This window comes from Colobus angolensis, unplaced genomic scaffold (assembly GCF_000951035.1).
Source record: "Colobus angolensis palliatus isolate OR3802 unplaced genomic scaffold, Cang.pa_1.0 Scaffold100, whole genome shotgun sequence".
NCBI lineage: Eukaryota > Metazoa > Chordata > Mammalia > Primates > Cercopithecidae > Colobus > Colobus angolensis.
Window position 1 is genome coordinate 4,001,865 of NW_012110920.1, and position 25,323 is coordinate 4,027,187.

The 25,323-nt window shown below is 43.4% G+C and overlaps 2 protein-coding genes across 6 annotated transcripts in view; one reads left to right on the top strand and one right to left on the bottom strand.

Annotated features, from left to right (window-relative positions):
- Window positions 1–1,112: 1,112 nt before the first annotated feature.
- On the bottom strand, window positions 1,113–14,379 carry LOC105508705 (chromosome unknown open reading frame, human C1orf116). Of its 5 annotated transcripts, none has more exons than XM_011937620.1 (4): window positions 14,325–14,379; window positions 9,121–9,306; window positions 6,533–6,710; window positions 1,113–6,076 (listed from the first exon to the last, which is right to left on the bottom strand). In XM_011937620.1, the coding sequence occupies exons 2-4, from the start codon at window positions 9,223–9,225 to the stop codon at window positions 4,551–4,553; spliced, it is 1,809 nt and encodes a 602-aa protein (XP_011793010.1). In that variant the 5' UTR covers window positions 9,226–9,306; window positions 14,325–14,379; the 3' UTR covers window positions 1,113–4,550. The 5 variants fall into 5 exon arrangements, with proteins under 5 accessions (XP_011793010.1, XP_011793005.1, XP_011793015.1 ...); XM_011937615.1 differs by having other exon boundaries at window positions 14,197–14,374; XM_011937625.1 differs by lacking the exon at window positions 9,121–9,306 and having other exon boundaries at window positions 14,197–14,374.
- A 1,652-nt stretch (window positions 14,380–16,031) lies between these two features.
- Window positions 16,032–25,323, top strand: part of PFKFB2 (6-phosphofructo-2-kinase/fructose-2,6-biphosphatase 2) — a 49,629-nt gene continuing 40,337 nt past the window's right edge. Inside the window, exon 1 of the mRNA XM_011937685.1 lies at window positions 16,032–16,086. The gene's annotated coding sequence lies outside the window, so the exon portion shown is untranslated. The remainder of the gene's footprint in view (window positions 16,087–25,323) is intronic.

Consider the following 25,323-nt stretch of genomic DNA (forward strand, 5'->3'; position numbering starts at 1 on the left):
ATATAGATAGATAGATAGATGATAGACAGATAGATAGATGATAGAGAGAAATATATGTATCTCCAACTATAGAGATAATTCCTCTTTAGGTGGGAGGTTGAATTACAGAACCTAAAAGTTTCCTTGCAGTTCTCAAGTTCTTTGAAGTTTAGTTTATTTTAGACTATATTTTGATTATTTTGGGCAGGTGTTGATCTTCCTAACTAACTTGTTTGGATTTACCGAAACATACATTTCAGGTCTAGCATGGATCTAGGAGAAAGACCAAGTCCCTCATGTTGAGAGTGAGATGAAGTGACCCACTAAAGCTCACCTGGTCCAGGCCTCTGCCTGTTTCATGTGATTTTGAACTCTGGATACGTGGCAAGTGGTGATAAGGACAACAATCCAACTAGGTAATGAGTAAGAGAGAATGACAGCCTGGAATTAGAGTGTAATCTGTTTTTACCACATGTGTATGCTAACAGTCAGTGATGATTATGATAGTGGTCATGATTCCAGCAATTCACAGGTCCCCATACCTGAAGAGATTTAGAGACCTCATCCAATGCACTTCTTGCTTCCTGATAACTAATGCCTGATTCATTCCAGAGATGAACGAATTTAAAAGAACGTGCTATTTAAAAGAAAAAAAGGAATTTTAAAATCTTTTCTAGCTTTTATTTCTTTCTGAGGAGTTCCCTCCTGTTAAATGCTTATTTTTTTACTTTCATTTTAAAAATAAGTAACTGTAGAACAGCATATAATTCTCTGAGCCACACAGCAAAAGAAAGTAAGAGGAAGCAAAAAGAAGTAAGCTCTATGGTCATGGGCAGTAAGAGACTCATGATAAAGGAGAAGTTGGGTTTGAGGATATGAAAGCTGGAAACAGTTGGTTCAGGCTGCACCAGAACACACACATTACATCCATGCCGATTGCTGTCTTTTCAAACTCTGGGAAGCCTGGCGTGGGTGAAGCTGAGTCACCTGGAGGCTGTGCCGAAGCCTGGTTATGCTATAAGTTTTATATGCAGCAGGCTCTATCTTTCTCTCAGAAGTGGGTTGGGACAGCCCTTGATATCCAACCCTCCCTACATTCACCTCCTTTGAGAAGAAAAAAATAAGACTCAGAAGGTAATATTATCATTTATTGAGTAGCTACACTGTGTCCAGAACTGAGCTTTACATGTTTTATATCACTTATTTATCTCAGCAGTCTTGAAAGGATGATAGTATTTTCCCCATCTTATAGGTGAAGACTCTGAAGTTCAGAAAGTTAAAGTGATATCGCCAGGGTTCCTGATTGGTAAGTGATGGAGGCTGAATTTGAGCCATATCTATATGCTCCATCATCACTCTCCTGGGGAAAACGGCCTAGATGCATTCTATCTGCATTCCTGCTTAGATTCTGAACGACTTCTCCTGTCCATTCCCTCGGCCCCCTCTCCTCTAGTCCATGAGATTACAGCTTTGCACACTGACAAGAGGGTCCTTCTTAGCCTACACATACAACCAGGCATCAAAGGATGGAAAAGTTCATCTCACACACTCACAGACCATGTAGACTCTTCAATCTACACCTCCAGCTAGAACTCAGAACATTGATGGGGACCTGCTCTCCAATCTTTCACCTCCCCTTTCTCCATGAAATAAACATCAACATTCACTCACTAGCCCACCCCCAGCCTACAAGGTGGCCCCTGCCAGATCACGCTTCCCACTGTGGAGGAAGGCACATATGAGTGAGTGGGCTCATCCTTTGACCTCTGTGTGAGATGGCACGTGGTCCTACCCCACCGAGTCAGAGTGCAGAGTTCCCAGGGTAGCACAGGTGTGGAGATTCAGAAGAGCAGCTGTCAATGCATCTGAGGGCACAGACACCCTTACCATGCCAGGCTGGGAGAGACCACTCCTGTATGTGGCAGGTGGCTTGTGCCCAGTGGCATCAAGGCTATGGCAGGATATAGCAGATATCTAAGGCCAAGTGGAAGTGGAGCTGTTGCTTTGGTTTTGAAAACCAAATGAATGGCTTTTACAAACCTCCACCCACAATTCTGTGAAAAGAGATAAGAATAACTCTGACCCTACTCTTACCTCCCTCTTCATCAATTCAAACTGAATGAAGAGCAACCCTATATGGATACAAGAGGATAGATACAATGACCTCAGCTGGGTCTAGCACCACTTTCAGGGAGGCGGATGTCCTCACTGGGCCCTCTTGCATCTCTTCAAAATGAGAATGACCAAGTTTGGATTTATCATTCTGTTCTTGAATCCCAAAGGCTATCCTTAGAGCAAAATATACTCTTTGAAGGATGAGGATGTGGAGAAGCACGGTATCTTTAAATAACAAGGGAAGGGAATCTCAGATTAGGAAAACTGGAGAAATGCCCATGTTACTAGGATGAGGATGCCAAGTGGCAGGTACAGGTTGTCTGTGACTTTGTCATGTGTGGGAGAGAAATGACCTTTCTCAGGGTGTGGGACTATAATAGGCTGTATTCCTGATGACCTTGACCATCCTAATCACTCTTGTGTGATGCCAGGGCCCAGGTTCCACCCAAGTTTTACTTTATAGCTATTCCCAAGTTTCCCTATTAATCAAGGAAATTAATGAATACCGAATAAGGTGATCATTCTTCAGCTTTTGAGTTGAAATAGACACATAAATCAACTCAGCTGAATACAGCATGCGGAATCACTCCTCCAGAAGGCAGCTTTCTCTCTTTCTGGGGGTGTATAATAAGACATAACTTGACTAGTTGTGGGAGCCCCCATCAGCCATGACAGACTAAGTCCTCATCCATGGCCAGGAATGAGGCACAGGCTTTTGGATGTGTGTGTATGAGCAAATGTACATAGAAACTGCCACACCCACACCCCACATACCATGACAGGGTGGAGTATTTGTTGTCCTTACCTTAACCTTGTCACCATTTTCAGAAATTCTGGACTTTGATGGTGCTGTGTCCATCAGGACACAGCCCAGAAATTCTCAGCAGCCTTAAAAGGCACCTTTCCAACAGCATTCCTTTTATCTGCCCCTCACATCTGGGCATCCTGGACTCCACGCAGTTCGCAGCCTATAAGGAAGATTTACTTCCTAAGGGGAAGCAGGAGTCATGTCTGACCATGTCTCACCTCTAAGCTTGTATTTGCAAGCCCACACCGCCCACCCATAATACCCTCTTTTGGCATCTGCTCAAGCTGCACAACTTGGTCAGGGAATTTGAGGGGAGAGGTGTTCTGGTTAATGATGAGTTACCATATAGCTATCTTCCAAATATAAAATTAAAAGCCACAGCAATAACTATTAGTTTGAACAATATTTAATCTCTGATGCTTCAGAAGACACTTTGAAATATTGAAGGGCCTTAGGGTTGAGTCTTTGATGGTGACTATGGGTCCTGAGGGTGCTGGGTGGATGTACAAGAGCACTGACTAAGGAGAGGTGGCAGCATGCAACGAGGGTAAGAACCTCAGCTCTTTCCCCAAATGGCAGGCTGACCCAGGGTGAGTCACTTCCCTTCCCCAGCAGCACTGGGTCAGAGCTTCTCTGAGGCCCCTCTTACCTCTGATGTTCTATTAAGACTGGCAGAGGACATATTGTGTGGGTTTTCTATCACTGGAACTGAGAAAAATTTAAAACTATCTGCATCAGCACAGAGAAGATCTGAAACCGTTCTTGGGTATTTATAAAGCCCATGGGCTGGGCTTCCACCTTGATGTCAGCCCAGCCCTGGGGTCAGTGCAGACTGAGATAGGGAGCAGGAAAGCAGGAAGAACAGGAGTAGCAGAGTCAGGGACCACAGCACAGTTAGTGATTGAATTTATCAAGCCTGTGGAGAAGGACTCTCCCTGGTGGAGGTAGTGGCATAAATACGTGGTCACTTATCCTGCCTTCTCAGACCAAAAAGAGCTGTTCTGCTATCAGTCAACCGAGAGGTTGGGTTACAGGGATGTACCCTGTCTTTGAGACTGGTGATACTGAGAGGGCAGTGGGTGAAGAGATAACGAATCACCTCTGCTTAGCCCAGGCCTTGTCCAGAAGGCTGGAACTGAGAAAGGGATCTGGCAAGGTATGAGCCAGTCTCCATCCACTGTAGGGATTCCAGGAGGCCCATATTTCACGTGGCCCTGCATTTGCTGGATGTAACTTTTTTTCAAGTCATGGACATGTCCATTGTCTCATTTGACTTTTCTTCTCAGGCATGGCCAGCCCCTTCACTCAGCTCTGGCTAGGCTAGACTCTACCCAATGTAAGAAAACCTCTAACAAGAGCAAAATTTTGAACAGTGACTCATTGTGTTATATAAATAGCTTCAGTGATGTATCCAGCACCCCACCTACACACCAAACACACACGCACACACCCCCTCTTGTGGAGATCACCTTCGGAATGATCCATGTGGGCACTCAACGGCACAACACTCTGAATATAAACGTATGCTTGGACTCAAATCTCTCCCTCCGGTTCATCTTGAGCCCTCAGTTGTGCGGTGGCAAAGGCTCCCAAGTGGAGCATGTGTCTCTTCTTGTTCAGCCAGGACAAAGTCCGCACTGGTGGCAGTCTACTCCTTCAACAGTCCCAGCTTCTTCAGGGCCTCCCTTCTGTGTTCATTGGGGACACCTTTTGGGGAGATCTTGACACTGACACAGGGGGGCCGAGGAAGTTTGTCACGGCTCTGTCCTTGGTAGGACAGGCGCTTGGAGCTCTGCTCCTGCTCCAGGTCAGCCAGCTTGCCTACCTGGATACCTGCAAAGTCTTTCCCCGTGCCCAAGGAGGCCGGGCGGGGCCGAGAATTACGCAAGACGCTGGGCGAGATCTTGTCCAAGAAGGAGCCCTTTCCCAGAGAAGTGCTGGTTTTGGGGCTGGCGTCTTTCTCAGCTGAAAGGTAGTTGCTTAGTCCCACGCCTGAGCGCTCCAGAGTGTTGGACTTGAAGTTCATCTGTCTCAGGCCAGGGGTGTTGCTCTCCTGGAGAGTCAGCCCTGAGTCTGACTTTGGTGGAGTCAGGGGACTGTTTGCCCTTGGGGCCTTAGGGATAGGAATTGGCATAGATTTGGTAGCTGCGACATTGCCTGGAGCTGGAGACTTCATGGTCAAAGGTCCCTGAGCTTGACCTGGAGCTGGAGCCAGAGCTTGAGCCACAGCCTTCCCAGCAGCAGGAATAGCTGCTGAGGCCTGGGTTGGAGCTGCAGGCTGAGCCAGATCTGGAGCTGGGGATGGACGCTGGGCACGTGTCTCCTTGGGTCTGATGGAGCTGGTGGGCTTACTGAAGTGGAGTCCAGGCTCATCTTGATCCTGGGGTAGCCCCAGCTTCTCTAGAGCTTCTCTACGTGCCTTTCTCTGCTCCTGCAGTGAAGAGGAGACCAGGCCAGAATCTCCAGGGGCAGCCTCAGTGTGGCGGGACAACCAGTGCTGGGGATCACTGTGGAAACTGCTTCGGCTGCTCTTCAGAACAATATTAGGTGGCAGCTTCCGGGGCTTAGGGGTTGTGAGAGGAGCTAGTCGGCTGTTTGGGTCCTCGCCTGGTGGGAGGGGAACATCTTCAGCTCTTGCATTCTGAGGCAACACTGCAGGAGGAGGCCGGGATTGTTGTGTGTGCCCAGTTGAGCCTGTTTCCTTGGCTTTTTGGGACATGGCCTCTGAAGCAGTCTGCTCTCTTTCCTGGGAGCTGGATGGTGTGTGGAGCTGGGGTGTGTGGCCCTGCTGTCCTGGCCCCTCGGGCAGGCTGGCTTCCCTACACTGCTCTGGCTGGGTGTCCCGGAAAGCTTCTGGCGGAGGGATGAGCACCACGTCCAAGTCAAGGGCAGCCTCCCGGGGGCTGGCAGGTGCCTGACTGGGTTGGTTGCTCTGGCTGACCTGTTCTTTCTCAGCCTCTGGCACAAGCTTCCCCGGTTCTCCAGGGGTGTGACTGTTAGCCTGGGTGGTGCTTTTCCTGAAGTTCTGGCTTCTGGCAATGTGGATATTCCTGGGGAGGCTGTAGGAGCCAGACCTGAGGCCTAGGCCCTGGGGCTCAGGAGGATGGGATGAGCTGGACTCAGTCACTGTCTTTGGCGCTCGTCCTTGCTGAGTGATGGTCTCCTCTGGACCTCCTGTGAGGGTCAGAAAGAACATAAAAGAGTGAACAGAGGTGAGGGCCCTGCTGCAGAGCTCTAGCTGCAGGGAAGGTCTAACTAATTGTTAATAAATATTTGCTAAATGAAACAACACAAAACTGCAGCCCCAATACCAGAGGGACTGTCCTCAGGAGTAAAATGCTCCTCACACCCTGGGACGTGTGGCCCCACACTCATGGCCACACTTGTGTGTTGTTTTGTTTCCCTTCCGCTGAGCCTGAGCACCACTGGCTCTCCACACTCTCTAACGAGGGCCTCGAGGTGCTTTCCACTGCAGCTGGGGAGCCCTTCCCTCTCCTTATCTCTCTTATCCTTGTCCTCTGTGTCACCCAGATTAGCTCCCTAGACTGACTCAGTCTCTCCAGAGCCAACCACCCAGCCCTCCCTGACTCCCTTCTCTGCTGGGGTTCTACCTCAGAGGGCCTGCCTTACCCCGGGGAGTGGGCTGGGTTATGGGCAGTGCTCGGAAACCTCTGGGAGTTGTGGCTGGCTCAGACTCGTCAGTGGACAGTCCGCTGTCAGCCTCCGTGTCCAACGAGCCAATGGTCTCCTCCAGGAAGAGCAGACACTCCTTCTCTTCAGCGGACAGGAAGTCGTAGCTGCTATCACTCTGTTGGGGGCAGGGGGACGGGGAAGGGCGAGAACAGGAGAGGGAGAGAGAGCTGTGAGAAAGCGCTCCCTCCGCAGAAACTGGCGGGGCCTGAGAACCACCCTGTGAAGGGGAAGGAATGTTGAAGAGCTGGAAAGCTTTCCCTCCTGCTACTCTGCAAAGCTGCTGGAGTTGCCTCCTGAAACTGTAGGCACCAGGGAGCACAGAGTGTGTCCGGAGGTTGGCCCACTAGCACCCAGCTCTGGAGCTGGGCAGGCACATGGCATGGGCCTTTCTTTTGCTCAGTCCTGGCTGGAATGCTTAGGGGCACAGATTAGAAGCAGTCCCAAGTTCCAATGTTTGACAGCCTTTGTCAAACATTTCACTTTGGGCACCTCTGATTTAGCTCCAAATAAGAAGGGCAACATAACCATTTGACCTGAAACTTCAGTAGTATTGCTTTTAACTTTTAAAAGTACTTCTGCATACTTGATCTGGTATGTCAAGGACAGTATGAGGAAAAGCAGGAAATGCAGCCAGCTATAAGCTGCCAGGCCAGTAGGAACTGTGGCATGACTGGCCACAGATAAATGTACTAAATGATTTGTGCTTGACTTTGAAATGCATTCCATATGGGACTTTTTCCCCTTGTACATTTACTTTCTTGATGGCATTTAGCTCTGGCTAATATTAAAATAAGTGTGCATTTCTAAAGCAAATATTAACTTAAAGGGGGAGGTTGGTGGAGAAACTAGATGGTATGGGAAGAGGGAAAAGCAGCTTAGTATTAAATGTTAAGTAGATCTGAAAGTAGATCATATCTATTACAAGAGAGTACATAGAGGTTTTTGGAAGAAAATGATAACGGTCATCTCAGACAGTTACTGTCTATGTTGTATGGGGCTAGAAGGTTGCTGGAACTTCCACAGAGGAAGTTGAAGGGAAAAGAAAAGGGCAAATTGGAATATAAGAAATTTGGGCTGAGTCTCTTCTTGGCACCTCCACTCCCTTTCCTAATATTTGGGACACTTCAGAGTTGTACATTCTTCAGGCCCACTCAGATGGCCAGGAAAGATTTTGAGACAGCTCTAAAAATATCCTGGAAGGAGGGGAGAGGGTTGTAGAATAATCCTTCCAGTTGCCTCTGCCCCATAAAGAGCCACCTGTCTGTTGACTGATGAGGGCCTACATGTGAAAGGAAGCCCCAAATATAGACTGTGGAAGCTCTGAAGCTGACTCCAAGTTTCTTGAAGAAAAATATCTTTATTGTCCTCTTACTTCTAAAATAGCCTTGCCAAGGATAAGCTGACTCTTAGTTTCTCCTTCATGAATGATTCACTTTGAAAACCTTTAATCCCTGTCACATTCTGTGTCCAATGATATGTGACTATTCACATTGGTCTCAGCCTAACAGACATAGAAAGACTTCTCCACAGCCCCATTATCTAGGGTCAAAATGATATTTGTCTGATTGTCTGCACTTCGGATTTGTCCGTGTGTGTTTCTTTCTCTACTCCATTTTTACATATCAAAATCCATTGGTTGTCTTAAACAGCCTTGATATTCAGTAGACACCCTTAAAATCCTTAAATTTTCAAATACCTCTATAGGATATAATGCAAAAAAGCATAAATTCTCCAGGATTCTTATGTATATAACAAGCATGAACAATAAATGTTTGTGTCTGGATGCAGCACAGATTTACTCTTTCACACCAACCTTGCAACAACTGAAATTTAAATTCATGCCCAGAAAAATTACAGTTTATTAAATGCCACTCACAAGTAGCTAAACACAGTGACTTTGGAAGATTCTCAGTCCCTGCTCCTAGAAAGGCTGATTCTTTTCTACATGGAGGCATATGATAGGTGCTTTACTTGTATCTCATTTACTCCCCACAAATTGAATTAGATATGAACACTATCGCATTTGAAAACAGAGGAGGCTAAAGCTTAGAGAAATTAAGTAATTTGCCCAAGGTCATACAGCTTATAAGTAGAGAACATAGATCTGTTTGGTTCCAGAACCTAGACTCCTAATTACCTATTTTCTTTGATCTTTGTAAGAGACTAAAGTAATGCTGCTCATTGCAGAGAACTTCAATGATCCATGTGCTACGAGAATCTACGTTTTGGTTTCCACCATGACCTCAGATTACAGGCCTACTCTTTCTGCTCAATCCAACCCCGAACCTAATGAAAATTGGGGGAAAAAGTCTCATTTGCCCAATTGATCTCTAAGGTCATCCCATCCTGTTCTCTATAGAGCCAGGGCTGACTCAGGCAGAAAGCACCCACTGGTGTTGTGATTCATTCCCCAACAATGAAAGAGAAGGTGTAGTGAGCCAGGATGGGTGGCAGGAAAGAACAGGGCAGGGCAGGGCAGGTGTGCGGACAGCAGACCAGGTTGTGGGAGGGAGAGTATTACGTACAGATCCAGAGCGGGTGGAGGTGCTGCTCATCATGCTGTCACAGCTGCCGACACGGGTCACGGGTTCTGAGCCAGGCCCCGCTGGCCACAGCTCCCTCTCGGGCATCGCCCGAAACAAGGTGCAGGGGTGGCAAAGGGGGCTCCCAGAGGGGAAGCGAGGGGAAGTGAACAATGTCCCAAGCCGGGCCTGAAAAGAGAAGAATCAAAGCCACATGTGAGCCAAGACTTCGGCAAGGCTCTGCCCAGGCCCTGGGTGGCATGGCGGGAAGGACACCAAGCAAGCAGAGAGCTGGAAGAGGGGCGTGAAACCCCCAGCCTGCATGGAAGGACCCTGGAGCTGGCTCAAATACATGCAGAAGGACAGACTTAGGTGGTGGAGAAGAAGTCTAGTCAGAAAGAAGCTTCTACTACTTCTCTTACATTTTTCTCTGAACCAAGGAGCTTAACCTACATTTTCATTACTATAAGCAATAAATATTACAGGGGTCAATAGCTTGAGTTCTGGAGTTAGTTGGGTCTGGGCTCAAATCCCAGTTTAGCCGTTTACAGTTATGTGACTTGAGGCAAATTACTCTGTTTTTCCTCATTAAATAATGTTAGTATAAGGATTAAATGAGAGAACAGTTAGCACAGCTTAGTTGGTAGTAAATACCCTAAGACCTCATAAGTCAATAATTAACTATTATTGTTCTTGTAACAAGAAAAAGACAAGATCTATCTAGGATCAAACTAAATTGAAACAAGAGAAACAGGAGCTCAGAAAAGAAGGGTTCTGGTTTAACGGGAGACTGTAGACTTGAGAGAAGAAACAGGTCCCTTAATAATTCCTACCTCATGGGGTTATTGTGAGAACATGTAAAACACTTTGCACGGTGCAAATTGTCACCTGCTATCATAGTCAATATCATCAACATCATCACAACCACCACTACGATGTCCATCTTTAACTCCCTAGCCTAGAGGCATAAACAGGGCACCTGCAGTGGTTGACACAAATCTATTTTCTTTCTAGTGAATTTCTTTCTTTCTAGTGCCTCTGTTGTTGCACATATTCCCAATGAGATTCCCGAGCCCGTGTCAAATGAACAAGAGAAATGTCCCATGTAGCTTCCTCCCAACTCCAATTCCTTAGGGAAAAAAAGTTTCAATATCATTGTAACAATAGTAGTAGCAAAGGAAGGCAGTGCCATCTTCCCTCTGAAAGTCCCAAGAATTTTGATGTGGCTGTTTGTGGGAAATACTCCACTGGAGATGGCAGGCCAGAAGTGAGTCTGCTGTTAAAATGAAATTCTAAAAGAATTAGGATGAAAAGACCATTCCAAGATCAAAAAGAGAGTTGGAGGAGAGCCAGAATTAGAATAAAGTTTGTCTGATTCAAATCCATGTATTCCCTATAATGCCATCCTGTATTTTCTTTCATCTTTCCAACCCTCCCAACACTAGGTAAAATGTCCTAGAAGAAAATGTGATCTATTTGAGATCTGGAGGCTTGGGCTTTGGATGCCAGGGCAGATGTCCTCTTGGCCTCCGGTAATAATCGCTTCCAGTGCCAAAGTCAGGTTTGGGCTGGGTTGGGTTAGTCAGCCTTCCAGCCCTATAGAGCTGGCAAGTATGGAGCCCCATGGAGCTCCTCTTCTGCTTGGGAGGAGTCTCTCAAAAGGGGCAGGTAGGGAGGAGCCCGACAGTGGGGGGAAAAGAGGAGAGATCCCTAGTGAGCCAGACATCTGGTTCATAGGGGTCCAGATCCTCTTAGGAGATAAGGAGGGGACTGGAGGGACAGAGACACCAAAGAAGCCCAATGATAAATAAACGTGGGGTGAGGAAGCTCTTAGGGTTTCTTCATGAGGTTAAGCTCCCCAGTATCCAGAAACTCAAAGAAACAGGAACATGAGAAACCATGTGGGTAAAGTTCAGTCATCTCAGCTACCCACTCCATGAATGATGCCCAAGTTCAGGGAGGACTAACCCATTCCTAACATTCTGTAGGGCTGAGGCCACTGTAGCAAAGGAGATCCATCTCTGTAAGTCTAAGCACACAGAAAACACTCAAAAAATGCTGAATGAATGAACTTGCCATCTGTTCTAGGGTCTATTGGGTTGAGCTTTTGGAAGGCTTCCTCTTGGTTTCTAACCTATTACTGTGAGCTTTTTCTTAAATATTTAATTTCCTGGATAATATACGGCTCAGTGAAATTTGGGCAATGTTTTCAGTTAAACTAACATTTGTGAACACCTAATAATAGGCGCTAGTGGTACAAAACCATATAAGACAAAGGCATGGTTGTCAAAAAGTCAGTATAGATCTAAGGGTCTAGTTTTGGGCTCCAATTTTCTTTTCTATAAAATCAGGGCAGTAAATATTTAAAGTGACTCACTGTAATTAGCATAATATTCTCTATGAATGAGTGAGCAGATGATGCCTCTTACTTTCAGAGAAAATTACTACCCTTGTGCTTCTAAGTATGCTTTAGACTTTACAGAGGTTTTCTAGTCTCTCTTTCCTACCAGGGAAGCCTATCACACTTTCGTTTCAGAACCTAGGATATCTGCGAGTAGCTGGAAGAGATAAAAGTGGTAGGAAAAGCACTGCTTGACAAGAACACGGCATGCCATAGCTTGCAAAGTGCTCTCAGATATGCTAATTAGATCTTCAGCATAAACTGGAAACATAGGCAGGATCTGACATTTTCTTCATTTTACAGGTGAGAAAGTTATGGCTCTTACCACTAGCCCTTCCTAAGGGACACAGGAAATGACCTATATCTGCATATACAGGACAGCCCTCCACGGGGCATCTCAGGGACTATCTGGATGCAAGAAGGGCATGCCCCCGAGAATGGTTACTAGTCACCCTTGACTAAAATACTAAAAGCCTTAAGACCCCCTTCTCCTTCTACTTCATACCTTAAACCCTGCAAATTATCTGCTTCAGCTTTATACTTCCAGGCCGGTGTATTGCCCCAATAGCAGCTATTTCCACGGTAAAGAAATGACACCAACTGCCAAGGAAAATCATGTCTTTAGGGATTACATACTTCCTGCAGAGAGGAGTCTGAACCTGAAACCAAAGCTAAGTGAGGTGCTGTCACCTTATCTCCATACCTAGTTTTCTGACCTAAAAAATCTGAAAGGTGAAAGCTGCATTTCCTTTCACCGACTTCACAACCTTGAACCACGGGGGCTGTCTTAGGGCAGCCATCGAAACCCTGATAAAAAGACTGAGAAACAAACAAAACACTCAAGGTGAGAGTTTGGTATCTTTTAACCCTTGACTTCTTTGGGAACTTAATAGGAGGAGGGAATGGGTTAAGAAATATGTAGCACTTAAACAGTCAGGGCCATCCATCCTGAATTAAATATTAACTACTCCACTGACTAAAATACTAAATACTGCCAAGTCTTGGAGGAGAGGGAATAAAGAACAGGTGAAGTTCTGGCATCTGGAGAGGGTGGGGTGGAGAGAGGGCTCCAGCTCCATTCCAGGTTGGCTTGTCTGCACCTTCTAATCAGACCCAGGTCTCTCTCATCCTCCTCCTCCAACGAACGCACCCACATGTCCTCCAAGAGCTCTGCCTCTCTGCCTACTAGTCAAAGAGGTTTCCTATCTTTCAATCCAGGTGTCTCTGCTTCTTGTTGACTACCCAGAAATGTGCCTTGGGCTGGAAAATATCCTAAGAAAAATATCAGAAAGACTAAAACTTGCACAATGTGCATATCCGTCTCCATGAGCACATGGGCAAGTTTCTGTATGTGTTTAGGCAACATTATCATCTTCCTTTTCACCAGTGGATTTGAGGCAAGGAGCAGGTAGAAATACTCTCTGCATAGGAGAGCTTTGTTAGACACTGCTGATGGTCTTTACTCCTAAGTTCACCATCTAGGGCAGCCCTCAGTCAATGAGTATGGGGTGCTGGCTCTGTGGTGTGAGGTAAGCTCAAGCCTGAATCTCCAGTTGCCAGAACTGGAAAACCCATATATTCACTCAGGACTGGGTGTGCCAGGCCCTTAAGCCTGGCACTGAAGTCTTCCCACTTCCCTCTTCTCTGCAGCATGAGGGAAAGAGTCAAAGTTAGGGACCGAAGGGTTAAACCCCCTAAGATGGATAATGGAGAGGCGACTTGCTACTCTGACTCGACTCCTACATCTGCCTTCCTTCTGCAGGTAAATCTGCCACACAAACTGCCAACTTGGATACCTGCAGGAAAACAAAACAAAGCCACCACCCTGGTCTGCTTCTCTGTCTGTGGACTCTGCCACAGTACCTTGGCCTGAGCCCCACTTGGAACTCTAACTAGACTTGACATGCAGCTGCGAAATATTCATGTAGGTGAGGCCCAGCACAGCCAAGTAGCTTTCTGTTTGCCAGTCTCTGCATCTATTAACAGGTAGAGTCAGAAAGTTAATTGAGTAGAACCCAAATAAACTTGACTTTGCAGCTAGATTATCCATGGGTTTTCCAAAGATGAGCTGGTAGCTGGAGCTGAAGTTTTCCCCATATGCCCAAACCTTATATCCCTTTACAAACAACCTACTACAGCTCATGCCTAACACACCTGTCCACAGAGAGCTCCATTATCAAATGAGCATGATCGAACACACACACACACACACTGCACCCATTATTTAAACAAAGATCGACATCGAGTTGGTAAAGCCACGGGAGAATTTCCGGTTATAATCGCAATGGAAAACCAAGATACTCTCCCCCATTTTGAATCCCTCTATTTCAACTGTTATTTTCCAAAATCACAACTCAATTTCAATTGTTCAGAGATGGAAATTTCCAAAACAAATCTATTTTCTTTTTCTTGTTGTTTGCACAATATGCCTATCCAACCTAAGGAGGTAAATGAAAAAGAAGGTCTTCCCAGCCCCGGTCTCCACAAAAATACTACAATCTCAAGTCACTACCAACCTGATCTGATCCCAGAATGAACTCAGAGAATTGGGGAACAGATAGGAAAGCTCCCTAGCTGGGGTATAGAGGGACACCTTCCCTCCCTTGTAGTTCTGATTTCCCATGAAACCCCTTCCTCTTGCTGCAGGATAAGCAGTAGTTGGTTAGTGATTAACTCACCTCCACTGGGTTGGGGGCTGAAGACAGGAAGGAAATACCCTTTTATTTCAAAGGGCAGAGACGGAGACAGAGGCTGCTTCCCCTGCCTCCTACTGTTTTCTTCTCCTTTTGACCTCCTCCTGACTTACCTAGACAGGTAAATGCTTCATCTGTGCTGCCTGGCCCCCACCCTGCCACTGACTCAGCCAATCCTAGCCTCCCCTCCCTACCTCTCATTCCAGCTGTTTCCTCAGGGAGGGAATGGGAGGGGAATGAGCAGGGTGGTGCTGCTCCCTCTTAGCCAATCATCTCCTGCCTTCCCCTTCCCTGTTCAGAGCTAATAAAGAGCTCTTTAAAAAAAGAGGGCTGGAAGGGGGAGGAGCTGGTTTGGGCTGAGACTGGAAGGACAGGTGGCAGGGAGGGAGTAGGTAGGGATAGTATATATATTTAATGTTGATATAAAGGAATGCAGACAGTCCTCTGGGCAGTGTGCTTTTCCATAGGTCTATCTGAAATAGGTTTTTTATCTAGAACTACCTTCTTCCACTAGGAGATTAGTTGTCCCCTGAATTCTCTAAACTAAACTCATTTGTGGTCAGTTTTGCTGCTAGCTTTTCTAGCTGTTGAAAGTCACTTTCTTCCCCAAGCCTACTCCTAGCTCATAAGCCTGGCAATTCCATTCATGTCCACTTAGGAGGGTGTCCCAAGGCTAGGGTTGCTGTAGTTGGGCCAGTCTTGTCCCAGTGCTTGACAACAATCTCCTTGGCCTAATTTATTTCTGGGGAAATAAAACCATTCATCCCCTAAGAGGTCCCTATCCTGATGGAAGAGTGACTGGACAGCTTGAAAGGGGAGAGCATGCACTCCGTCATTTGGTCCTCTGCACTCTTCTAGCTGTTCACGGAAGGTGGCAATACATATTACGAAATAAAAACAAAACAAACTACCAACCAGTTTAGCAACTCCTGCCTCCTTTCGTGGACTGACATTTGGCACTTGTAGGGAGAAGAGAGTAGGTAGAAGAATCTACTGCTTTTGGGAAGAGATCTCCCTCCAAGTACAGAGACCACTCTTACCAGATATGATTTTTGACTGGAAGCTGGTTTTTCCTAGAGGTAGGTTATCCTTGATACCTATCAGGATTTGAGGTATTCCACTTACTAGCATTAAAAGGGCAGGGAGAAAATTTAAAATCAATGTACACAATAATTGCCAACATTTATTAGGTTCTTACTATTTGCTAGGTATTGTGCTGAGTGTTTTCATGTATCTTTTTCTTTAGTATTTAACTTTAAAAAGTAGACATTTATTAATATCTAAATTTTACAGGGAGGTTAAAAACTTTTTCAAGGCCATGTAGCTAGGAAGAGGCAGGGTGGGGATTTTAATTCAGGCAATATAACATCAAGATTGCCATGAATCAGCACGATGCCAATCTGCCTCTGTTTTGGAGAGTCTCAAGTGGGAATCATGAAATACACAGATAATTTGCAAGTGTAATTCTAGCAATTAGATTTGTCCTTTTCCATTTCATTTCCTACTTAAAGCTATTAATATGTTTTATGACAAGACGGCACATGGCTTTCATCTTTTCTCTTTCTGTGATCACGGTTGGATAGGAAATAAAAAGCACAGTGATCCTGGGGCCAAGGTAAAGATGAGGTGGAGCAGGACTAATGGATAGAAAGGAGGTTGGAGGAAGCCTGGGATAACCCAGTCCCCTATCAGCAGCCTATGCATATCACAGCTGAATGAGCACTTCAGGCTATGACCTCTCTCCCAGGTGTGTCATTCAAACATGTGTGATGTCATAATACTAACAAAACAGGAAAGGAATCTCCAAATCAGCAGTTCCATGCAACCAGAGTCACACCCATGGATGAAGTCAATGAAATTGATCTAGCTCCATAGGTGTGTGATTTGAACATTTGCTAAAAATATGAATTGGCTTATGAGAATTAATTTCCAAGAGGACAGTAGGCAGTCTTATTTGTGAACAGGCACAGTTTTTCAGTTATAATAAAATTAGGATAACTAGGAGGAACCCCTGTCTTTTACCAGGTAGAAGCAGGGACATAGACAAAATCATCTTTCTCTTCCTCCCTTTCCTCTCAAAAACGTTTTCTTTTCGTGAATGATGAAATATTTCAGATACCCTGGCATAACAAACACAACCGTACCTAACACCCAGTTCGGGAAATAAAACATAAACATCATAGTCGAAGTTACTTGCAAGCCTTGAGCCTCCCTTCCCCACAAACACACATATGTTCTAGCTGAAATAAATCACTATCTCAAATTTTCTGTTTCCCATTCTCCATGTACTTAAATGTTTTCCCTGGAATTAATATTGTTTTTGCTTTGTTTTATTTTTGCTTAGAAACGTACCAAGTCTCTAACATTCCAAGATAACTGGAAAGGAGGCCTGGACTACAGAAGAGGGAGGATTTCCTAAGTCAGTCGAAAGCCTGAAAGAATAAGGCTTCCTGATTGATATCGGTCATCATTTGAGGGGGTATGTGTGTCATTGCTCTTAGTATGTAAATGCCTGTTTGATGACCAGACTCTGTGGAAACTAATTACAGCCCAGCTCACCTGACTCATCTGTTCCTTCCTTCTCCATTCTTGCATAGGCTGTTGTGGTCAGGTCATCTCTTTGACTGTCAGAGGCTAGTTTATGATTTCCTTTCTGAGTACAACCTCCCCACTGAGGCACCTCCCTTCCCCCTAAGTGCATATGTAAGTGTGCACACACGCACATGTGCACACACACACACGTCATTTCAAAACTGAAATATACCACAAACAGTCATTGGCCAAACTTTCCTCTTAGGCCCCTTATAAAGTTTAGACTCTGCAAAATAGTTGTGGATTTCCATTCTAACCATTCATGATATCTATTTATTCACATTGCAGTTACACCCTAGCAGTGTCTTCCTTTCCCTTTTCTCTCCAAAGGAAAAATTAAGTTACTTTGAACATATGCTGTCACCGTCCTTAGGAAACACTTGGCACCCAGTGTGTTCATGTTTGGGCATGATACTATATGCTAGGGCTCTGAGTGTGACCTCTAAAATACTGGAGGTCAGTATTTATTTCTCAAGTAGGGGTTTTATTTCTCAAGTTTTTTATTTCTCAAGTAGGGGTTGGGGGAACAAGAGCTTTCTTTAAAGAGAGCACAGCTAGGGAAGAATTCAGATGAGGGTAACTATAATTTGGCTGTAAGATGTGGGACAGAATAGCACAGATTAGGACATCAAATAGATCACTAAGTTCTCACCCAAGTGATATTAGTGTTAAGACTAAAATAATTTGATGAGAACTAAAGCATGTAATTAAGTAAATTTGGATGAAGGAGTTCTGAAATCACTTAATTGTTAAGTAGTTTTAGGGTGTATTTTTTTTCTCCTTTCTTTGTTGAGAGCAGTGTTTCTTCAGCCCACCTATCATGGAAATTTGGAGGACTCAGCTGCCCCTTTCTCCCTAGAACTAAAGAAAGTTCAGGGGCTAAGATCACCAATTAGCATCAGAGAATTCTGCAAGAAACACCAAATCTTAATTTGTTCAAAATTGGATTTACATTGTCCATGTCCATATCCCTCAAATGTCCTCTCTCCTCTATCCCCATCCCAGATAATTGCATCACCACACTTCTTCTCACCCAGGCTCGAGAATACTTCACAGTCATTCTCAAATACCTCCTGTGAGATAGCTTTCATTCCTCTTTCCAATTCTTTATCCTCCCTACTCTGGTTCAGATTTTCACTGTCAGTGAGATCATGGACCACTAGAGATGGAGGAGGCTACAGAAATTACTTGTTACCCCTCTTCCATTTTACAGACACACATCTGAGTAGTCATTCCTCCTCTTAAAATACTTCGATGGGTCTTCGTGGCATTCAGGATGAACTTCAGAGTCCCTGTTATGACATAAAAAGACCTTCATGAGCTGGCCCTACATGCTTCTCCTAGCATATCTTCATTTATATTCTGGACTACAGCCACATCCACTGTTTCTGAAACTGCTGTGCTTTCATGCTTCTGGGCCTTTGCCCATGCAGTACACTCTTCTTGGATCTCTTCCCATCCTTGGCATCCTGGCTTAGTCTTATGCTTCCTTCAGGGTTCAGGGTAAGCATGACCTTCTTTTGGAATAGAATGTTAGGTGCAGCTTCACTGTAGTCTCTTAACACAATGTACACATCTGTATATTGAACCCACTAGGATATAACTGTCCTCTTTCTCTCCCTGTAAATTTTGGATTCATGAAAGGCACCAATTTTTTTTCTATGTATTACTTTTCTATTGTAATAGTTATATGTTAATGTCAAAACTGCTGATAAACTCTTTGGCAACTGAACTCCTTAAGAAACTTGCCCTAAAAAGTTTATTCTTCATGATCAAGCTGAAAGATAATCCTTCTACTACTACAATTTTACATATTGTTTTTTCCCAATTCTTGTCCTTTGACGTGATATTAAACTCTGTGTTGTTCTTAGAAGTAATGAGCATTGGCTCATTAGGATTGTTTTCAGAGGCTTTTGACCTTTTGATCATGAATATGTCTATCAATCTGAGATGCCTATGAAGGCCCTGAGTTGATGATATGTCACACTGCAGTGATTGAACACATATCTAGTGATGGGATGACTGATTTCCTTTATCTTTCTTATAACAAAATGCTCCTAACATTCTTCATGTTCTTTACTAATTATTATGGATATCTAAAAATTAATAAGAAATATCAGGATTAATAGAATTTATAAAGAATTGTAGCTTATAGCAAATATTCAAATAGTGGAAATGCCAGGTAACATTATTAGATTCTGTTTGGATCTCCTAGGAAGCTCCCAACAGCTCTACACAGAATCACTTGTTGAAATTCCCAATGTAATTTTTTTTTTTTTTTTTTGCTTTCCAAATTTGTTATTTCTTGGAACATTCTTCATTAAATTTGCATGAAATGCATACTCAGTATACATTTATTAATATTTATTTTATTTGCTATAATGACTCATTATTACAGTAGACAGGGCCATGGAATACACACTTAACCACATGGTATGTTAGTCCATTTGCATTGCTATAAAGGAATACCTGAGACCTAGTAATTTATAAAGAAAAGAGGTTTGGCTGGGCATGGTGGGTCATGCCTGAAATTCCAGCACTTTGGATGGCCAAGGCAGGGGGATTTCTTGAGCTCAGGAGTTCGAGACCAGCCTAGGCAACATGGCAAAACCCTGTCTCTACTAAAAGTACAAAAATTAGCCAGGCATGATGGTGCATGCCTGTAGTCCCAGATACTCATGGGGTTGAGGCGAAAGGATGGCTTGAGACTGGGAGATCAAGGCTGCAGTGAGCCATGATTATCCCACCGCACTCCAGCCTTGGTGACAGAGCAAGACCCTGTCTTAAAAATAAATAAATAAATAAAAGATATTTGTTTTGCTCATGGTTCTGCAGAATGTACAAGCATGGTGCCAGCATCTGCTAAGCTTCTGGTGAGAGTCTCGGGGAGCTTACATAACAGAAGGCAAAGGGAGAGACGGCAGTGTTACACGGTGAAAGAGGGAGCAAGAGAGAGGAAGGAGGTGTTAATATGCATATGCTGTATACATTTATTAATATTTCTTTTATTTGCTATAATAACTCATTATTAACAGTAGACAGGACCATGGAACATACACTTACCACATAGTGTGTTAGTCCATTTGCATTGCTGTAAAGGAATACCTGAGACCTAGTAATTTATACAGAAAAGAAGTATGGCTGGGCATGATCTCATGTGAGAACTTAGAACTTACTCATTACAAAAGGACAGCACCAAGACATTCATGAAGGATCTGTTCCCATGACCCAAATGCCTCCCACTAGGTCCACCTCCAACTTTGGAGGTCACATTTCAACATGAAATTTGGAGGGGACAGAACATTCACACTATATCACATGCCAACAGCTCTAAGCAAGGCAGACTGAATAGACTGTAACCACTTGTCTCCTACCTGCTGGTTTCTTGGTTCCCAGAAATGTCACCTTTAATGGTCAACTCCACATATCAGCATTTCCTGCTTTTGCTTTTGATTTGGTGTTACTGGATTCCTTGGAGTCACTAACATCTTTATGTTGATCACACAACAGGCAGATTGGTACCGCCATAAATTCATGAGTAACAACCTCAAATGGGTACTCTAGACTGCAGGCAATTACTACTTTAGGAAGCTGGATTTCCCATTTTCTGAAACCACTCTTTTTCTCTCTCCATAACTGTCCACATCTCTTTCACTCCATTTTCATATAACAACTTTGTCACCAATTTTGAAAGCTTCAGTAAGACAACACTAGTCAAGAGGCAGGAATGCCACATTCCCGTCCCCAAATTTACAAACCTACCTTCCTTTGCACCATTTTCTTCTTTTTCCCTGTTGGTACAACAACAACAACAAAACGTTTTTCCTATAAAATCCCGTCATCCACGTGTGCTCTGAATCTCATCTCACCAGCTCTATCCCTGCAACCTTCTCTCCTGCATCATCATTTTGACCTCTCTCCTAAAATAATTCACATCAGCTTTTTAAAATCTGCTCTCAGTTACCACACATCCAACTGCTTGTTAACTAATTTGTTAAAAATTACTTGAAAGTTAGCAGCTCGCTAACTTCCAAAATTTTGTTATTATTTACCTGGCTATCTCTTTGTCCTTGAGTGTAATTCCGTTACTATCATTTTACTGAAGTTTTGGGGGAGTGGAGGTTAGTGAATATGTTCAACTTGTTATCTTTAATCAGACATCCCTGTTTACTCTTCAACTCATTTCCATCTGGCTACTTTCTCCATGACTCCCCTAAAACAGCTTGTGGTAAGGTCACAATGAACTCCTGTTTGCCATCCTATAGACTCTGAATTCTTCTCTAACTTGTCTTTCTATAACATCCAACACAGCTGATCACTTTCAGTTTTTTTAAAAAAACTATTTTCTCTTGAATTCCATGACATAAAATTCTCTTGCTTCTTTAATCTCTGTCTCCTGAACCCTCAATTATCCTTAGTGGCTCTTTCTTCAACTGACTTTTAAATGCTGGTTCTTTTTCCCTTACCTGGCTCCTAAATGTTGGGAGTTACTTGCAGTTTTGTGCTGAGTCTTCCTCGCTATATACACTCTCTCTGCTTGCTCTCTTCCATCCACACAGCTTTTAGTTATAGGTCGACGAGTCCAAAATTTAGGTCTTTGTCTTTAGATACATCTTTTGAACTTCAGACCTGTAGATGCCTACATGATCTCTGCTTTCTATGAGTCACAAATATCTCAAACTTAACATGTCTTAACTCTTTTTTTCTCTGTTCTCTCCAAATTCTTCCCCCCTTCATCTTCCATGAATCAGTAAATGTTACTTTTTCCTACCAGTTGATTGAGGAAATATTATTCCCCATCACCAAGTCTTGGAGATCCTATCTCCAATTTATATCCTACATCTATCCTCTTCTCTTGACATCTACTTAGCCCAAGCCATCATCCACTTATTAGCTGTTTGTCCTTGAGGCAGTTTAAACTTTATAATTCTCAGTAATTATATCTATAAAATAGAGATGACAATAATAGCACATAACTTATTGAGTTATTGTGAAGATTACATGAAATAATACATGAAGAGTGCTGAGTATACTGTAAGCACTCAATAAATGCTAACTATGATAATGCTCACCGTCATCACTTCCATATGTTACTGTAGTACAGCCTCCTCCTCACTGGTCCTCCGCTTCCACTCTGCCCTCTTCAATCTCTTCTCCACAGGGCAGTTAAAGTCAACTTTGAGGAATATCAATCTGATGCCTTCCTTAAAATGCTTGCATATCCTCCCAGTGATCTTAGGATAACTTTATTCCTTTACAGGAATAAACTTCATTGACTATTCATTCACATGTTCATTCATTCAACTATATATTGAATATCTACTATATATCCAGCCCCTTATTAGGTGTTGGGAATACAAAAATAACAAAAGTCACAACTAGTTCCTGCCCCTGTGGAGTTTACAAGCTAATTATGGACACAAATATAAAATAAGCAAATAAAATCTGGTAAATATGAATTCGAGTAAATGCTTAATATAGTTTATAGATGCTGCAAATCTGGATTGTTGCCTGCTTCTAATACTTTATCTCATGTCCCCTCCCCCTGTTTATCATACTGTGACCAGACTGGTCTGAAAAATATTTCATTTCCTCCTGCAACATCATGTTTGCAAATGCTATACCCGCTACTTGAAATGATTTTATTTTTCAACTGATTAGTTCTTATTCATGCTTCAGATTTCAGCTTAAATGTCACCTTCTCAAATGTCACCAATTTAAATTCGAATCTCCCACCCAATTATTCTTTTCATAGCACCTGTATTTATTTTTCACTTCAGACAGGTAATGTGCTGATGTCATAATAAGGTTTGAGAGAGTCATCACATCCCACACGTAAGTGCAAAACCCCAGTCATCACACTTATGAACTACAAAAGGATCTTTTTTTTTTTTTCTTTTGAGACGGAGTCTCGCTCTGTCGCCCAGGCTGGAGTGCAGTGGCCGGATCTCAGCTGACTGCAAGCTCCGCCTCCCGGTTTCACGCCATTCTCCTGCCTCAACCTCCCGAGTAGCTGGGACTACAGGCGCCCGCCACCACGCCTGGCTAGTTTTTTGTATCTTTTAGTAGAGACAGGGTTTCACTGTGTTAGCCAGGATGGTCTCGATCTCCTGACCTCGTGATCCGCCAGTCTCAGCCTCCCAAAGTGCTGGGATTACAGCTTGAGCCACCACGCCCGGCCAAAAGGATCTTATAGCACTTGCATTTTTATTTCTTTGTAGTAGTGTTTTTTTTCCCCCTCCAAATTATACCCACCACCTAGAGAAGTTCCTGGCATGACATTAGCATTCAAAAATGTTTATTCAATGAATTAGGAGGTATTTGACATCATATTTTGTAATAAGTAAAAGCTCAATAAGGATTTGTTACCATTTAATACTTTTCAGAGATAAATTATTACCTTAGCTTTTCCTAGCCAAATTCAAGATCATTTTCTTGGTCTTCATTGTAAGAGTAAGAAAAACAAGGCTAGATCTTTGGATGTTAAAGGATGAACCTAATGAAAGGGTGACTTTGGCTAGTATGTCAACATAATGCAAAATCTGCTCCTTAGATTTGTAGGTTTAAAAACTCAAATTGATCAATTTACTCCATAATATTAACGCTCTGGGAGAAGTAATTCAATCCAATAAAATTCGTTAGAGAAGAGTTATCAACCCCAATACAAAACAGTTAAGTCATAGTGGAAGAAGGTTTGGAATTCCAGCAACTGTAAAATTTTGTCCATAGTTAGGAAGAGTAATTTTACGAAATGTCCTACATAATAGACTCTAAAAATAGATTATTATTCCATAAAAAGGACATTTCTATTTAATTCAATATAAATATCCAACAGAATGGAAATGAACTGTGTTAGAAAAACATTCATGGTTACTTGGTAAAGTGCCTTTTCCTATTGGATAGTTCTAAATACACCCTGACAAACTCTTACTAAACCCTTCTTTCCTCCATTGTTGACAGAAAAATTATTACCTCATTTGTTTCATACCTGATATTTCCAAGATTACATCTTAAAAAAAAAAAACCCACAATTTAATGGTAGTTGTTTATTGATTATCATAGGAAAGGTGCTGCTGAGGACTTCCACTTCCAGGAATGCTGGACTGGGTAATTCAGACAAACTCTCCTGCTGTTTGCAGTGGAGAGCCAAAAAGATAGTGAAGAATTTGGCCAGCACTAAGGACACAGGCCTGGATTAAGGTGAGGACAGAGGTCTGATGTGTTGTGTCCAACATTTGAGGCCAGCCACTTTTCCTCTGGAGACATTTGTTTATTCCCAAATGGGTGGCTGAGATGCTGAGAGGCTGAGTGGTACTTCTGATAGCTTAAGAGAACAGGGAGAACAGGCATTGGAGTTCAGGGTCCACCAATGAATATGCTCTAGTGAGCCACGCTCACTGCAGGTTGGGACCTCAGAGAGTTGCACCGCAGGAGTGAGAATGAACTCTTCCAACACTGGCGTGGGGACTAGCTGTGCTGGACTTACGTAAGTTATGGTGATGTCTATGCACTCTGTGAGATAGGTAAGGGTTATTGAGAATAATTTTGTCTACATTTTGTACTTTACTTCGATATTGATTTCAAACGTGACTCCTGAATCAGCAACAACTGCAAACAACTCCAGATTAATAGCTTTTTGGTTTATTGTATGATTTAACAGGGCCATCTTTAGGGTTTTAGAACATGGTCAAGTCATTATGACATCTACTCCAATACCTCAGGATTCACTAATGAAGTCCTCCAATTGAATACAGAGAAATGCCATAGGAATAAGATGAGAAAACTTCACTTCGTGTAAGGAAGGAATTCTAGGAGGTCAGAAGGGCAGAGAAGTTAAAAGAGTGGCAGCTGCTAAAGCAAAGAGAGAGAAGGCTATTCATTCTCTGAGAGCTATTAATAGTTTCTTAGGAATTCTTTAATTCATTTTATGAGGAAATCATAAAAGTTTCAGTGAGCTTAGGGGAATATGTTTGTGCCTTGTTTTCATCTGGTAAACGTCCTCAAAATTTATAAACAAAATAGAGACAAAGATAATCCAAGTCAAAACAAAATAGAAAATATATTTGAAATGCCTGCTTTTCTGTTCTTGAATGTCTCATTCAGGCTTAGAGATGTAAGATAAGCACAGATACTTACCCATCCAGTAATTATACACTTTGCCAAATACGTAAGTCCTGTTTTGTAGCCTTCGCCACATAACTAAGAGCATACGTCACTCTTTTTCTAAGCTCTAATGGGATGGTAAAGAGGACAGAGAAAAACGTTTTTCTTTTTGTAGTTATAACTAGCATTTAAAACGCTTTTCTTTCTTTCTTTTTTTTTTTTCTGAGACGGAATCTCACTCTGTCGCCCAGGCTGGAGTGCAGTGGGGCGATCTCGGCTCACTGCAAGCTCCGCCTCCTGGGTGCACACCATTCTCCTGCCTCAGTCTCCCGAGTAGCTGGGACTACAGGCACCCGCCACCACACCCAGCTAATTTTTTGTATTTTTAGTAGAGACGGGGTTTCACTGTATTAGCCA

Bases quoted from the DNA above. Each gene is read 5' to 3' on its own strand.
- LOC105508705 (XM_011937620.1), bottom strand. From the start codon at position 9,225: ATGCCCGAGAGGGAGCTGTGGCCAGCGGGGCCTGGCTCAGAACCCGTG. The intron at 6,711-9,120 runs GTACGTAATACT...TGCCCCCAACAG, and splicing joins CCTCCACCCGCTCTGGATCT to AGTGATAGCAGCTACGACTT. The intron at 6,077-6,532 runs GTAAGGCAGGCC...TGACCCTCACAG, and splicing joins AACCCAGCCCACTCCCCGGG to GAGGTCCAGAGGAGACCATC.